This window comes from Urocitellus parryii, chromosome 6 (genome assembly GCF_045843805.1).
Source record: "Urocitellus parryii isolate mUroPar1 chromosome 6, mUroPar1.hap1, whole genome shotgun sequence".
NCBI classification, from domain to species: domain Eukaryota; kingdom Metazoa; phylum Chordata; class Mammalia; order Rodentia; family Sciuridae; genus Urocitellus; species Urocitellus parryii.
In genome coordinates this window covers 157,060,098-157,077,521 of record NC_135536.1, presented here as the reverse complement: position 1 = coordinate 157,077,521, position 17,424 = coordinate 157,060,098, and the positions used below count along the sequence as shown (strand labels likewise).

General features: G+C 41.2%; 1 protein-coding gene across 1 annotated transcript in view; it reads left to right on the top strand.

Annotated features, from left to right (window-relative positions):
• Positions 1-17,424, top strand: part of Dtd1 (D-aminoacyl-tRNA deacylase 1) — a 203,888-nt gene that overhangs the window by 29,512 nt on the left and 156,952 nt on the right. The window contains exon 4 of the mRNA XM_026400693.2: positions 15,847-15,953. Within this exon, the coding sequence (XP_026256478.2) occupies positions 15,847-15,953 (107 nt within the window). The remainder of the gene's footprint in view (positions 1-15,846; positions 15,954-17,424) is intronic.

The window sequence follows — 17,424 nt, the reverse complement described above, 5'->3', positions numbered from 1 at the left end:
GTAGAATTCAAGGAAGGTGGAATAGGAAAATTGAAAGAAGTGAGAAGACAAAAGAAAAAAGAAAAAAAAATGAAAAGAAAGAAAGAAGAAACGAAAAAAAATAAAAATTTAAAACCAAAAAAAAAACAAAAGAAAAAATTTTTATAATGATAGTAAAAAAATGGAAATTAAAGTTTAAAAAATAATAGTAATACTAATAAAATAAAAAGAATTTAAAAAAATTGAAACCATTAATAGGAACGTTAAAGAACAACAACTACATCAACAACAAAAAGTGAAAATAAAATTAAAAAAAAATACTAATAATAATCATTAAAAAAAAAAAATAATAATAAATGCAGTCATATAGCTCGATTAACTTCTCATCCAGTTGGTGGAGCTATGCCCACTGGGCCAGGCTTTTCTTCTTGATAGGTGGGAACCAATCACTGTGCCTCAGCTCTTCTTCCCAGACTGTGTGGGTCTCTAATCCTGAGTGCCTAGGGCCTTCTCTTGTGGTTCCTCAAGCCAGGCCCCGCTCACCTGTGACACTCACCACAATACTGACTACACGCCAGGTCTGCTGCTCCTGGGAGCCCTGTTTTCATGGGTGCCTGGGCACACCCTTTCTGTTTGCCTCCCTCAGACCCTAAGTTTGTAGGGCTTGGGGCTGAGGGCCCCCAGCGAATTTGTTTGCCCTCAGGTAGCAGCAACTCCCCTGATAGCTGGTGCAAGGGACCTGTTGTCAGCACTGGTGATAGCAATAGCTGGGAGTCCTGCGCCGCTAGTCCTGCGTCACTCCTGATTCCCTGGGTCTGGCTGTGGTGCTCAGTTGGCTTTTACCTCTTTGAGTTCAGGCGGGCCGACTAGTTATTTCAGCGGGATCATTAGTGTTGAGTCCATGAAGCAGGCGAACCTGAGCTAGAATGCAGCCAATTCGGGCTCGGTGTGTTCTGAGAAGGCTAGACCGTTCGCCCGGGGTCCACTTCAGCTCAACCGTGCCTAGTGGTCCTGAGCGAACAGTATTTTGACAGTTTACTTCTCCCTATGCCCGTGCAGCTGAAGGGGTTAGAGACTTGATCTCTCCGCGTCCGCCGCCATGTTGGATCATTTAGATTTTAAATTGTCACTCATCTTATCAGCTGTTCCATTTTACTCGGTTAAGAGTCTGTTCTAAGGTGCTCCGCGGAAAGCGGTGGCGGCAGCGGCGGTGGCTGCAGCGGCGGCGGCGGTGGCGGCAAAGCTGTGGCCTTCGGGACCCCTGTGGAGGGGGTGCGGGCTGGGGGAGGGGAGGCAGCGCCTCGGGGCCCGCGCGGGCCGGGTACTGGGCGCACGAGAGAGCGGGTGGGGTGGGGGAAAGAGATTGAGATCTAGATTTAGGGAGTGAGCGTGGGAGGAGAGATGGCGGGGGAGAAGCGAAGCGGAGAGGCGGAGAGGGGAGTGAGAAGGGGCCCAGGGAGCCCGGCAGCTCGGGGGCTGCAGCCTTACTGCTCGCGCTGAAGTCGTGGCGGATTCACTCCATCTAGGCCCTTTTCTTGACACGGTGCTGAATCCTTGTCGACAGATCTCCTTTAATGATCTTTACTTCTTCTTTTAAGAAGCAGCAACATACGCTGCGGCGGCGGTGGCGCGGAGTACAGAGCGGCTCACTCATTCCCCGCCGCCATCTTGATGAAAGTCAATCCTGAGTGAATCCTTCTAATTGACTGATTTGTTCTTTGATTGTTCCCAGTCTGGAGTTTGACTTGTCCTTTGCATTTAAGTCAATCATTTTTTATTTGAATATTTGTTTTTCTTTTTACAAATTATTTTTAATATTATTTATTGTGGTAAAATGCACATTATATAACATTAGCCATTTAAAAGTATAAATTCAGTGACATTTAATATAGCCATAATGCTGTGTACCATTGCTACTGTCTGGTTTCATACACCCCAAAAGGTAATGCCATACCCATTAACAGTCAACTTTTCATTCTCTCCTGTCCCTAGCCCCTGGCAACCAGTAATCTGCTTTCAGTTACTGGATTTACCTGTTCCTGACATTTCATATAAATGGAACTATACTCTGTGGCCTTTTATATCTAGCTTCTTTCATTTAGCATAATGTGTTTAAAGTTCTTACATGTTATAGCATGTGTCAGTACCTCATTTCTTTTCTTAAAAATGTTTTTTTACTGCAATCTGTACACGTGGTAAAAATGGGAGTTCATAACCCACTTGAATCAAATATATGAAATATGATATGTCAAGAGCATTGTAATGTTTTGAACAATAATAAAAAATGTTTTTTTTAGTTGTAGATGGACACAATATCTTTATTTTTATTTATTTATTTATTTTATATGTGGTGCTGAGTATTGAACCCAGGGCCTCATGCATGCAAGGTGAGCACTCTACCACTGAGCTACAACCCCAGCCCCCTCATTTCTTTTTAATGAATAACATTCCATGCATAATTATATCACATTTCATTCATTCATTTATGGTTATTTGGGTTGTTTTTACCTTTTGGCTATTTTGAAGAATGCTGCTGGAACATTTATAAACATTTTGTTTGAATACCTGGTTTTGATTCTTTTGGGTATATATTTAGGAGTGAAATTGCTGGATCATGTGGTTTAGATACTACCAAGCTTTTCTACAGTGGCTGACCCATTATACGTTCCTACCAACAATGTGTGAGGAGTCCAATTTTCTGTATTCATGCCAACACCTATTATTTTTTTAAATTATAGGCATCCTAATGGGTAAGGAGTGGTACATCTTTGTGGTTTTAATTGCATTTTCCTAATGATGATTGATATGAGCATTTTTTCATGTGCTTGTCAGTCATTTGTATATCTTCTTTTTTCCCCTCTTGTATCAGTTTATTTATTTATTTAATTTTTTATTTTATTTTTTAGTTGTAGCTGGATGCAATAACTTGTTTTTTTTAAAAATATTTACTTTTTAGTTGTAGGTGGACACATATCTTTATTTCATTTTTATGTGGTGCTAAGGTTTGAACCCAGTGCCTCACGTGTGCTAGATGAGCACTCTACCACTGAGCCACAACTCCAGCCCCAATACCTTGATTTTATTTACTTATTTTTATGTGGTGCTGAGGATAGAATCCAGGGCCTTGCACCTTCTAGGCGAGCACTCTACCACTGAGCCACAAACCCAGCCCTCAATTTATTTTTTAAAAAAGTTAATAAACTTTTTAAAGCAGTTTTAGGTTATAGAAAAATTGAACAAAAATTATAGAGTCCCTGTATATCTCCCCATGCCCCCTTCTCATCTTGCATTGGTTTGATAAAATTGTTAAACAATTGATGAGCTAAAATGATACATTAATACCAAAGTCCATTGTTTACATTGGAGCTCACTCTTGGTGCCATACATTCTACAGTTTGGACAAATGTATAATGACATATATCCTCCATTGCAGTAACATACAGAATAGTTCCATTGCCCTAAAAGATCCTCTGTGAGCCACCTTGTCCCCTCCTGTATTTCTTCTTTGTAGAAATGTTTATTCAAGTCCTTTGTTCATTTTTAAATTGTGTGTTGTTTCTTTTTGTTGTGGAATTGTAATAGTAATTTTTTTTTTTTTTTGTACGAGGGATTAAACCCAGGGGCACTTAACCACTAAGTCACATCCTGCCACAGTCTGGCTGGGCACAAAGTAACCTAGCCACCACAAAGCCTTGTAGATTCAAACAGCAACTCTTTATTCCCGAACTCTCACCGACACTCTACACACACTACCTGGGAATACACTCCCCCCCCCCCAACTCCAAAGGAGCGGTTGCCTGAGGCAGCAGGATACGCCCTATTCCCAGCAGGATCCACCCTAAACCTGGAGCCGCCCTATTCTCAGGAGGATCCACCCTAAACCCGGAGCCACCCTAAGCCCTGAGCAGGGTCACCTTTCAATCCCAAATGCCATGCGTCATTCCTACTTGGCTATGGCTCTCAGCAACATCCCAGCCCTTTTTATTTTTATTTTGAAACAGGCTCTTGCTGAGTTGCTTAGGGCCTCCCTAAATTGCTGAGGTTGGCTTTGAACTCACGATCCTTCTACCTCAGCCTCTACTAAAAATTACAGGCATGCACCACCACGCCCAACCTGTAATAGTGATTTATGTATTCCAAATATTAGAGCTCTGTCAGATATATGATTTGCAAATATTCTCTTCCTCTCTATGGGTTGTCTTTTCACTTCCTTGATAGTATTCTTTGTTCCTCAGAAGTTTCTAATTTTGATGAAATCTGGTTTATTTTTTCCTTTTGATGCTTAGATATTTTTGGTGTTATATCTAAGACTCTTGCCAAATTACAATGTCTTGAAGATGAACCCTATGTTTTCTTCACAAAGTTATAGTTTAAACTCTTAAATTAAGGTCTTTGACCCATTTTGAGTTAACTTTATATATGGTGTGAGGTAAGGATTTAGCTTCACTTTGGGGATGTATCACCATTTGTTGAAAAGTCTATCACCACTCAGTAATGGTTTTTGTACCCTTATCAAAACTCAAGTGACCAAATATATGTATGGATATATTTCTGGACTTTCAATTCTGTTTCATTATTCTATATATCTGCCCATATTCCAGTACCACACTATTGGGGATTTCTCCAAATTTTTTCTTCTAATCAATGTGAATAGATGATATGATCAGGTAGTTCAAACATCAAAATGATATTAAAAGGTCCTCATTAGGAAGTTTTACTCTTCCTTTTGTCCCTGTCCAATATGTTTCCCTTGCTTTAATACTTTTTTTCTATCCACCCAGTGTTTTTTATGTAAATGTGAGCAGATATGAGTATATATATCTCTTTTAATGCAGAAGATAATATATAATATGCTGTTTTACATCTTGCGTTTCACAGTATGTCCTAGAGATTCTTTCTGCCATATCAGTTCATAGAGACTTCCTCACATCTCTTCTTTTTTAGCAGCTATGGAGTGTTTATGGCAGGAACATAGCCTAGCTTACTTAATACTTGCTTTGTTGGACTCTGGGTTGTTTTTAATTTCTGTCTCTTAAAAAAAGTGATGCCTGACTTGTTCCAGTTTTTAGAGGGAATGCCTTTAATTTTTCTCCATAGAAAAGCCTGAGACTTAGCATAGATAGATAGCCTTTACGATGTTGAGATATATTCCTGTTATGTTAGGAGCCACAGCAAAAATATTGATATAGGCACCTTTGGATTTAATGACTGCCAGCCAGCAATTCACATTCATATGGTAATTGGACTCATGCTGTTCAGCTGGGCCCATTTCTAGACTCAGGTTACTCATGTCACTCTTGTAATGGGAGAGTTCCCATTGGTTGGAAAAGGATGGTAGGAGGGTGTTCCGGGGGAAGTGGAAAACCCCCCGGCTCAGGTAGAACACACACGTGGCGGACCCACCTGTTAGGGGACGCACACGGCCTCTCTCTAAATAAAACTTTGTCTCAGTTTGACTGGCTTGTGTTTTTGTGCCCAACCGGGTTGCAAGATTGCAAGCCCGCGTGCACTGATAGCTCAGCAGGGAATCGCTCAGCAGGGGTGCCGCAGGCAGTGCTCCGCAGCAGGAGCGGGACTCAGCCGGCCCGGGGCCGGGCAGTTTGCGGCATTTTGGTGGCCCGTACGTAGTTTTTCTAGTGTTTTGAACATGAAGGGGTGCTGTATTTTGTCAAATGCTTCTTCTGCATCTATTGAGATGATCATATGATTCTTATTGATGTGATGAATCACATTTATTGATTTCCGTATGTTGAACCAACCTTGCACCCCTGAGATGAATCCCACTTGATCATGGTGCACAATCTTTTTGATATGTTTTTGTATATGATCTGCCAAAATTTTATTGAGAATTTTTTGCATCTATGTTCTTTAGAGATACTGGTCTGAAGTTTTCTTTCTTTGATGTTTCTTTGCCTGGTTTTGGAATCAGGGTGATATTGGCCTCATAGAATGAGTTTGGAAGTGTTGCCCTTTTCTAGGATGGTGGAATGTGATGGACATCATTATCCAAAGTACATGTGTGAAGACCCGAATTGGTGTGAACATACTTTATATACAACTAGAAATATGCAAAATTGTGCTGTATATGTGTAACAAGAATTATAATGTATTCTGCTGTCATTTATTTAAAAAAATAACAAAACCCCAGTGATGCACTGAATAAATTTGTACATACACCACTTCATGTGTAGATACACCTGTAGGACAAATTCTTGGAAATGGGATTAATAGATAGTGCTAGGTAGGTGTTGTTCCTTTTGGCAGTGTGTGAGACTGTCCTACTCTTCCTAACTTTGTCAACAGTGCATTGTGAACTAGGTAGGGATTGATCCCAGGGTCTAATAGACCGCTTGTTGCAGAGTGTGGTTGAACATTTTTAAGATATTGGAGTGATTTGTATTTCTTTTTCCATCAGCTGTTCATGTGCTTTGTCCATTTTCCTACTGACATTTGTTAGGTTCTTTATTTCTTCGAGCTTTTTATATATGTTGAATTGCAAGTGTTTTTCACCATTTTATTGTTTGTCCTTTGGCTTTGCTTAAGGGCTTATTTGCTGGTTAGAAAATTTTGATCCTTTAGTAGTTGATAATCAAGTTTTTGAAACGTCTTCTGGATTTTGAATTTTAGTTTCCTATTATGCATACCTATGATATTTTTTACTCAAATGTTATAAAGAAATTAGGCCATTTTCCCCCTAGTGCTTTTATACTTTCATTTTAAAATTTTAAATCTTCAGTCTCTTTGGAGTTTATTCCGTATAAATGTTCAGCATGGATTCAAAATTTCTCTCTCTCTTTTTTTCCAGATGTTTACTAAATGGTTTCCCAAGCCATTTATTGTAAATACCATCTTTACCTGTGCTAATTTGAGATTCTGGCTTTATCTCATGTTAAATTCCTACGTGTATTTATGAACATTTACATTGTGTTTCTTTTCTGTTCTTTTTCTCTGACTGTGTATATGCTGAAGACAAACTATTTTAGATACCGAGTTGCTTTACTATTGTTTTCATAGCAAATAAAGTGAATTCTCCCACATTACTCTTTAGATTTTTCCTAACTAATCTTAAATATTTATTTTTCTAGATGAATTTTAAAACCAGCTTATCTATTTTTAGAGAGCAATCTATGTTATTTTTATTTGGAATGCCTTATGTTCATAGATGCATAAATTCTATGTTCCATGTTGCTAATCCTGTTCTAGCATATTCTCTTACAAAATTTAGTTAAGGTTTGTTGACCTTGGTTGGCCGAACTCCAGCCCTGGTTAATACAGCTCTCTGTCTGCTCTGCATCTTCATCTGCACCTGTACAGTTGAATGTGGCTGAAGAAAACATCATTACCAACTAGTCTCAAGTCGTGACCATGCCCTGCGATTACGGCACTGCCGAGGAATTGTAATACACTGACCTGTTCATTCATTCTGCTCTTCCTTGTGCCTGTTCTCTCTCCTCAAACTACCAGTACCCCATCTCTTAATTTCTCCCTTGGCTATTGACTGTACTGATTTCCCTGAGAAAACTGGAAGAGAACTTCCAAAAGTTCCCCCAACTCTACCTGCCAGCATCTGCCCAGGAGCCACCCAGTGGCTGACTCTTGCACTGCACATCAAAACTGGTATGTCTTTCCCTTTTTCCTGAGTCAGTTGTTGTTCTTCTCCTGTGTTGTTCCCTTTTACTTGTAAACATGCTGTTCATTTTCCAGATTAGGGATACCCTCTCAGAGTCCCACCTTTCCTTCTAGCTCTTCCCCATGCTCTGCTCCAGTGCACCACAGGCTTTGTAAACTGTCAGTCTCTAATTCTCATTCTCTCAGAAATTCACTCCAACCAGTCTTTGCTCTGCTCTTCCCCCAGAACTGCCCTTGAAAAGGGCTCTGGTCCTTCTCTTTGCTGAGTCAGTTTTTTGGTCTTCAGCTCATTGGTCCCACCAGCAGGATTTGATCCTGTTACTTCCTCCTTCCTTAAAAAAATATCTTCACTGGACTTCAAAGACTCCACACTCACTCCTTTCATGTACTTCACTGATAGCTTCTTTTCAGTCTCCATGCCCCTGATAACAATGTCTCTTCTACCTCTTCCTTCTTCTGCCTCCTGCTCTTCTTTCTCTCCTATTCATCTTTCTTCTCCTTCTGTGCTGGGGATGGAACCCAGGGCCTTGCACATGCTAGGCAGGTATTCTACCAGTGAGCTACACCCTGACACCCCACCCCCTTCGCCTGCCATCCTTATCTTTTTAACTTTGGAGGACTCAGTTCTTTGACTTTTCCTCATTTACACTCAGTCTGTGGTGATCTTGTCCAGTCTTTTGGCTTTGAAGATCATCTGCATGTCACGACTTCAAACTTTTTCTTTCTAGGCTAGATTCCCATACCCACACTCCGACCCATCTTCCTGGCTGCCTCCACTTGGGCATTGAAGAGATCTCTCAAATTTAGCATGTCTTACACTGAGCTCATGTTCTTATTTCCTGACCTAGACCATGACATCTGTGGGCTTCCCCATCTCAGTTGGTGGTCATGCCAGTCTTCTAGTGGCTTAGGCAAAACAAAACCAAAAGCCAAAATGAAACAGAACAAAAACCTACTTTCAATTGAACCAACTAAAATGTTGACTGTCTGGAACATTTTTGATAAGTATTTATATTTCAAACTTTTTATTTGGAAATAATTTAGACTTATAGAAAAGTCACACATATAGAATACTTTAATCCAGTAGACTTATAGAAAAGTCACACATATAGAATACTTTAATCCAGCTTCCCTTGGTAACATCTTATACAGTTATCAAAGCCAGGGCAATAACATTGACAACTCATTAGGACTGAACTTATTATGACTTAATATGGGTTTTGCTCATATCCTTTTTCTGGCCCAGGATTGAATCCAGAATTCCATATTGCATTTGGTTGATACATCTCTTTAGTCTTCCCCAATATGAGATGATTCCCCAGTCTTAGTCTTTCCTACCAAACCCCTTTTGATGAGTTACTTAATTTTTCAATTCCTTGTAGAATACCTTTCAGTGTGCAGCTGCCAGGTGTCTTCTCATGATTGGGTTGGGGTTATGCATTTTGGGCAGGAATGCTGCAAAAGTAATCTTGTGCTCTTCTTAGGGCACTATATCAGGGAGTACATGATGTCCACGTGTCTCATTATCTGACATGTTTCTCCCTGTCAAGTTACTGTTGTCCTCTCTGTAGTTGGTAAATATTTTGTATGGAGATGCTTTGAGATTATACACATATCTTGTAATTCTACACACTGTCACCCATTCTAATAGTCTCCACCCATGGTCTTCGCAATAGTTTTGAGATATTTGTTTAACCAGCCCCATTAAAAAAGTATTGCTTTTTAAAAATTTTGTTCTTTTTAATTATACATACAGTAAAGTATATTTTGACATATTATACATACTCGGAGTATAACTTATTTTAATTAGGATCCCATTGTTGTGGTTGACAATGATGTGGAGTTTCACTGGTTGTGTATTCATATATGAACATAGGAAGGTTATGTCTGATTTATTCTACTGTCTTTCCTATTCCCATTCCCGATTTCCTTCATTCCCCTTTGTCTAATCCAATGAATTTCTATTCTTTCCTTCTCACTCCTCTCTTATTGTGTGTTAGCATCTGCATATCAGAAAGAACATTTGGCCTTTGGTTTTTGATGATTGGCTTATTTCACTTAGCGTGATAGTCTTCAGTTCCATCCATTTACTGGCAAATATCATAATTTCATTCTTCCTTATGGCTGAGTAATATTCCATTGTGTATATATATACTACATTTTCTTTAATTGTTCATCTGTTGAGGGGCACCTAGGTTCCATAGCTTCGCAATTGTGAATTGAGCTGCTATATACATTGATGTGGCTGTGTCACTGTAGTATGCTGATTTTAAGTCCTTTGGGTATATACAGGAGTGGAATAACTGGGTCAAGGTGGTTCCAAGTTTTCTGAGGAATCTCCATATTGCTTTCCAGAGTGGTTGTACCAATTTGCAGTCCCACCAGCAATGTGTGAGTGTACCTTTTCCCCCACATCCAACAAAAAAATGTTTTGCTTTGCTGCTTTGGGGGAGAGGAAGATTGTTCAGGATACTTTTTCTGCATGTGACTCTAGGAAAAAGAGGTCCCTATGTGGTCATTTTAAAGTTAAAGAAATGGCTTTCCCATGCTCCTTAAGTAAGAGCTTTATTTTTAAAGAGGAATGGAAGTTGATTTTTTTTTCCCAGCCTTTTTTTTTTCCTCTAAGGGTTAACTTACTGAATATATTTCCTGATCATGAGCATGCTGATTAAACCTTTATTGGCCATGGCATATGCCTGTAAGAGATTTCTTAAGTGTTCATGTAGAACTTTTGCCTATGTATTCAAAGGAGAAATTGGCCTGTACTTTTTTCCCCTATATTCATGTCCAATAGTAGGGCAATACTAGCCATGTAGAATAAATTGGAAAGCTTGTAATCTTTTCCTATTGTCTGGACCAATTTAAATGACACAAGAATTATTTGTACTAATAGAACTTTTTTCTTTTTTTGATACTGGGGATTGAACTCAGGGCCACTGGACCATTGAGCCACACCCTCAGCCCTATTTTGTATTTTACTTAGAGACAGGGTCTCACTGAGTTGCTTAGTGCCTTGCTTTTGCTGAGGCTGGCTTTGAATTTACGATCCTCCTGCCTCAGTCTCCCAAGCTGCTGGGATTATAGGTGTGCGCCACCGCTCCTGGCTCTAATAGAACTTTTTAGTAAAACCCTGAGGACTGGACTTCCTTGGCTATTGTGTTGGTCAGTTTTCTAGCACCCCTCAAATCCTTTTGTCCATAGTCTACATCCCATCTGGATTTCAAGTTTACTTGAAGATAATTTATAGATTTTTAAAAAATGATTTAGAAAGATCTCTGTATCTAGAATCATATCTCTTTCTTATTGTAGTTTAGTTGCATTTTCTCCCCCCCAAATGATTTTATATTTTTTCAGAAAACTAGCTCTTTAGTTAATTCATTAAGTCTAGTTATTTATTTTTTTTTGCTTGTTACTTCATTGTTTTGCTTTGGTCTTCACTCTTTGATTTCATCATCTTCACTTTCTCTTGTGTGGTTTATTTGATTTCTTCTTCTAGTTCCTTATTTCATTTAGTGTTTTAGTATTATTTTCTAATAAATGAACTTGTGATCCCAAACTTCAGTGTTTTGCATGATTCCTCTTCCCCAAGCCTGATCAGCAGATCCTCTCAGCCTCCCCTTTGACACACATGCAGAATCTGGGAACAGGATGCCCCTTCTGCTGCAGGCACCCAGCCCAAGCTGTCATCGTTTCTCATCTGAATGATTCTGACAGTCTGTTCCTGGGTGTCCTGCCTCCAGCTGGGTCTTCCTTCAAGCTGTGCCCAATACTGGAGCCTGAGAGAGCCACCTCCCCACAGAAGTTTATGCTGCAGTGGTAACATACTTTTAAGATGGGAAAGATTTTAAGGATCATTGTCTCTTACTTCTCAACAGTAATGACTAGAACAACTCCTTGTGTGTGTGTGTGTGTGTGTGTGTGTGTGTGTGTGTGTAGAGGGAGGTGCAGTGAAGAGAGTTCTGTGCCTTTCTAAGGACTGTGGCTCTCTTCCTGGGTGGGGATAGGAGCAGGTAGAAGGTAGTTCTGAGCAGAGGCTCACTCCTGCTGTGGTGGTTCCCTGCTCAGGGGAGGGTTGTCATTTTAGTCTTCCCAGTCCACCTTGAAACTTCTCTGAGGTTGCTTCTGTTGTATGTTTTTTGCCCCCAGAAGCTCTGACCTGGGTCAAAACCCTGCTGTGAAGCCCCTCAAGGCCACTTTGCTCCAACTGTGAAGATTTGTTCCCTAGGCCATTTTCCGTGCTGCCTCCAGCCACTCTGCCCAGCCCAGCCCAGCCCCGAAGTGGTTCTGCAGTGAGGTTAAGTAAAATATCTTAATACAGTGGAATAATAAGATATGTGAGAAGCTCATCAAATGCCAGTAACATGGACATGCACTGAATTTGAATGTAGATCCTTTCCCATTGTCATAGTCCCAGGGAGAAATTACAGGCCAAGGTTAAATTCTGTATCTTAATCAAGTCCAGAGAAATTTAAGTCTGAAATCAAATCCTATGACCTGGTGAACTCAGAAGCCGTCTCCCTTATTGGTTGGTTGGTTAGTTGGCTGGCTTGTTTCTTTCTTTCTTTCACTGGGGATTGAACTCAGGAACTCTTTTCTATTGAGCTACATACCCTGCACTAAAAAAAAAAAAAAAAAAAAAAAAAAAAAAAAAAGATCTTTTGTTCCAAAATGGTCTTATTAAGTTGCTGAGGGTCTCCCTAATTTGCTGTGGCTGGCCTTGAACTTGCAATCCTCCTGCCTTAGTCTCCTGAGTCACTGGGATTACAGTCATGCACCACTGCCCCTGACCCTACCTGGTTTCTTATTTGGCTGCTCTTGATGGAGAGCTTAGTCAAGTCTGGGTTTATTCAGCAGCTACGCTGTGTCACACAAGTGTCCTTGTAGGTCCTTTGGGGCCTCATACACTACAGTATCCCTGCACAAGTTCCTTTGTGTCTCCATTAGAAGACCAGGCAGACTTCAGCCTCTTACAAAGTTACCTGAGGCACAATAATGCCAGGCCCAGGCGAACTAGAGATGCCTGAGCAAAGCCTGATGGTCAGAGTAAACCTTGCCTTGAATCTCCATTTATGCAATAATTATGCTACCTTGATGGTCCTGAATCCAAGATCTCAGAATTTAAGCTCAGTTGGGAACTTTATCTCTTGGTTGAAGGTGAATTTTGGTCCTAGGTGTTTCCCATTCAAATATTTGTTTCTGTTCTTAGGTTTGGGATTGAGGTTGGCTCTTTAGAGACAGGTACCCTTGGTCTCCTGTGATTAGGCATTTTTGGTATTGGGCCACAGGGCCTGTCCCTTCCCCAGTACCTTGACGTTACAGGCCTGAGATATCTGCTGCCCTGTGGTATATCTCCCTCAAATGGTTGAACCTCTGTGGAGCCAAGCAGAGCACCTCAAGATGAGTAGAACATGTAACAGATTGAGTTGGTATTCTTGGCTATCAAAAATACTCATGTAGCTTTGGGATTTTGAATTGGTGAATATTCATGATATGTGGAAAAGCATGATACACACTGTAATCTCAGTCACACAAAATGGGATGTTGCTTATGTATATGGATGACCTGGAGGGACACATCTACGTAAGCTGCTTATAACTGGATGACTTTGTTCTTTGCTTTTTTCCTTTTATGCACATAATAACTTAAAAAAAAAAGCTATCTAAAAGCTGGTGGCGGGTGGGGGAAGATGAGGAGACCAGAGTATGGGGAGAAGCCACAAAATTCTAGGATCACAATTCCAGACCCCTCCAGGACTGTGTGGAATGAAATTGGACCATGGTTCTGCTGCCCACCTAGTGGGGTGTTCACATTCTGAGAAACTTAGCTGTCAATGCCTAAAGGGTCTATAATGTTCCCATTTGCTGTCAGATTTGATCTTCCCAGTTGAGTCTCTGAGGAACATATTTTCTAGGGCCTCTGGTCTCTGCTGAAGCCTGCAGAGCCTTTGCCTCTTCCTTCCAGGCCCCTTGGAGCTGGCATCTGCCACTGTGATGGGATCTCTGTCCCAGCGTGGTACACTGGCATTGGTCACATCCTCTGGGAATGCCAAGGAGCACGCCTGTCTCCATAGAAGGAGCTCTGATTGAGGACAGAGCCGTCTCAGAGGCCAGCAGCCCACCAGAGTCACTCCCACATTCTCTGGGTTAATCCTGTGTGTCCACATCAAGTTCCTGCGGCTGGGTGGTGACCCTAGCATGGCCATGGGCTTATTTTGAGCTCCCTGCCAGTGCCACTCCTTTGCTTGATTTCTTCATGTCCCCGGCCTGTGTAGCCAGTATTGGGGTTTCCAGTAGTAATCCCTTCTTCCCTGCTCAGGTTCAGTGTGTACAGGACATATTGAAAGTAGAACAGAGACGAAGCCTGTGCCTCCTTGGTAGTGAAGAGCTGCTTTTAAGGGATGTGTTCAGATGGGCTAACTCGAGTCTCCTTGTTCCCTAACAGTCCTCGGAGGTAGGCTGAGCCCCAGGTCATGCCCTTGTTCTGAAGAGAAAATGGGCTTGATTGTAACTGGGCCAAGAAGCAACAGCACACCCCTTTAATTTTCCCCATTTTTCTTCGATAGCATGCTTGTTTTGCTATAGTTTTTTTTTGTGGTGTCCCCAGTTGCCCAAATGCCACCAGGGACAGTGGTAGGTGTGATGATAATAGTGACTGAGACTTCCTACATGCTCGCTGTAACTGCCCCAGGATGATTGTCCTGCTGTTGTCCTGGAAAAAACAAAACCATGGAGAGGAGGTTTGTGGGTCTTTTGGAGAGAGGGGAAAGCCAGTCTGGCATTGTCCAAATGGGCGTGGACACTAGCCTTTGCAGGTAAGTGGTGAATCCTATAGTGAGGTGCCGGCTTCCAGCTGGGGTGCTGGGGTGCTGGGGTGTGCTCAGACAGCTGTTGCTGGAGACCAGCCTGTGGCTGCTAGGACCCCAGCTGGGAGTCTTCCTGCCTGAAACATGTGGCATAAATGTGTTTGACATGTGATTATCCTGCAGCCCTGGGTGGAACCCTGAGACTTGTATTTAACAACTTGATTATATCATTGAAGGAGCCCAGATGTAGTTTAGTAGCTATGTTTTTGTCTTTTACTTTAAAAAATATATTTATTTTCTCTGGCTAGTGTAATTTTTCTTGGAGACTTTACCCTTTGATCTGGACTGGAAAAAAATGTTACCAGTTTAAGGCCTCTTAAAACATGTCTTTGGATTTATTGTGTGTACAAATGGAAATTCAGATAATAGTTCTGTAGTTAACTGAAGAAAAACAGGAAAAGAAAATAAATTTCTTGCTACTTGAAATGATAAACACCGTGAAGCATTGCCGTATATCCTGGCAACAGAAACTCAAGGTCGGAAATAATTCCTTTCCTCCTGAGTCTGCCTTCAGCCTCCCTGAGGAGTGCAGCGGCTGAAATTTGCCACTAATTGTAGCCATAATTTTAGCATGCAATTAAACACATGATTTCCTTCCCAGCTGATGTCTTTTTAGCTAGTCTGACATGGTTGTAAAACAAAAGCTCTGCTAGTTTGAATGGCCATTTTAATCTGATAGGAGGTCACGAAAAGTCATCAGTATTTGGGCATATTTGGCTCCCTGGAAGGAACTGGAGTAATTTTGCATATAAAAGTGGTGATAGCTTGGGTGGTTCTAGTACAATTTACAGTACTACTTACTTACTGTGGGCCCAAGAAGACCAAGAATTGATGTGCCCACTTTGTTAAGTCACTCTGAGATTAAGGATCATTGGAGAGAGGAAACTAGGTGGGGAAGAAATCAGTGGTGAAAATTGTAGGGTTGTGGTAGGAGCAGAAGCTTGAGAAGTTACTGAGTTTGAGGTTGGGTCTGGTATCTGAGAAACCCCAGGGCATGAGGTCAGCCTGAGTCCAACAGGCCTGAGAGCAGAACAGCTGTCCATGGTTGGAGGTGGAGGGGCCTTACTAGATAGGATGCTAAGATTACCTCCCAAAGTGGTCAGGCCAGTTTACCCCCCTGCCATGTTACATGCTGTTGCCCCCATTCTTCTCTCCCTTGGTGTTACCAGACCTTTATTTTCTTGCCAAGTCTTTTGGGATGTGGAAGCTTTTGCTGTTTAAACTTGCCTTTCCCTCATTTCGGGGCCAGCCATCTTGTGCTGTGTTGACTGGCTGGTGCTACGGCTCAGGTTTCAGATTGCATTGACATAGATGTGCTCTATAGATAGGGTAGCCTTGGATCTCCAGCTCTAAAACTATTTGAATTGTTCTTTCAGATGGCAAGTTTGGTGCCTATATGCAGGTACACATTCAGAATGATGGGCCTGTGACCATAGAACTGGAATCCCCTGCTCCTGGCGCTGCTATCTCTGACCCAAAGCAGGTAAGCCTGAAGTTGGGGGCCCAGGGGTCAGTCTCCTGGGTACCAGTAACATGTCTTGGCTTTGATTTAGTCTTGGGAACAGTCCTCAGTCTTAAGTTGGAGGAAGTATTTTGTTACTATTTATTTATATATTTCAACCCCATCACTATTTATTTATTTATGTATGTATGTATGTATGTATGTATTTATTTATTTAATTTTTTGGTACTGAGGAATGAGCCCAGGGGTGCTTAACCACTGAGCCACATCCCCACCCCTTTTAATATTTTATTTAAAGACAGGGTCTTGCTGAGTTGCTAAGTGCCTGGCCAAGTTGCTGAGGTTGGCTTTGAACTTGTGATCCTCCTGCATCAGCCTTCTGAGATGCTGGGGTTACAGGTGTGTGCCACCGCACCTGGCTCTCATATTTATTTTAATACCTATCTTCCCAATAATTCATGTTTGCATTGTTGACTCCTGAGATGTGGTAGGCTGGGACAACACAAAAAATGTCCTTAGTTCTTCCTCTGGGATGTTCCTGGGCTAGGTGCTATGACATATGCTTGCCACTGGGTGGCAGCAGAGCCACAGCTCTGGCAGATTCACCCATTCAGAATAGTTATATGGAGCAGGTTCTGTGCCAGGAATGGGTGGATGTGCTACCCAAGGTTCTTTGTAAATCCTCATTTTTCTAAAGCAATGTATGACCCACATTTCAGCAAAAGCGTAATTAAGATAGAGAAAGGAAATGCGAAATAATCCTTGCAACCTGTGTGGTTTCGTTGTGTGCAACACATTTTCAAAAGCTTTAATTAATGCACTCATTTGATAGAGACGTGTGGCTCTGGTGGGCAGAGAAGTAGGAACCAAAGGGTTGTTCCTGTTCTTCCTTCTTTGCTTCTCTCCCTTGTGCCTTGCCACGATGTTGTGCAATGATGCTTTCATGTGGGGGAAACATGGTAGAAATTCGTGGCTCTGATTGGTACAAAGACATATTTTTTAAGGGGACTAGAACCTTTCTTTTCTGTTACCGACACTTTGTATTGACAAAGAAATGTTTATCAATGACTGATGGAGTAGTGCTAGACTTCCAAGGTAGTGACTGAGGGTCTTGGAATTATTAATAGCATTTAAAAAATCACAAATGAAAATAATCCACATGAATATGTAAGCTTTTCATTTTAAAATAACTTGAGGCTTGCAGAACAGCTGAAAAAAAATTTCACATATTATTTATTCATTTTTTTAGTTGTAGCAGACACAATACCTTTATTCCTTTATTTTATTTATTTTTATGTGGTGCTGAGGATCGAACCCAGTGCCTCACACATGCCATACAGGTGCTCTGCTACTGAGCCACAACGCAGCCCAAGTTCCATATATTCTTTACCCAGCTTCCCTTAGTTTTAAAGTCTTTCATAAATGTAGTCGAATGATAGTCATCGAAATTAACATTGATTCATTTGAAATTTACTAGGTTTCTTTTTTAAAA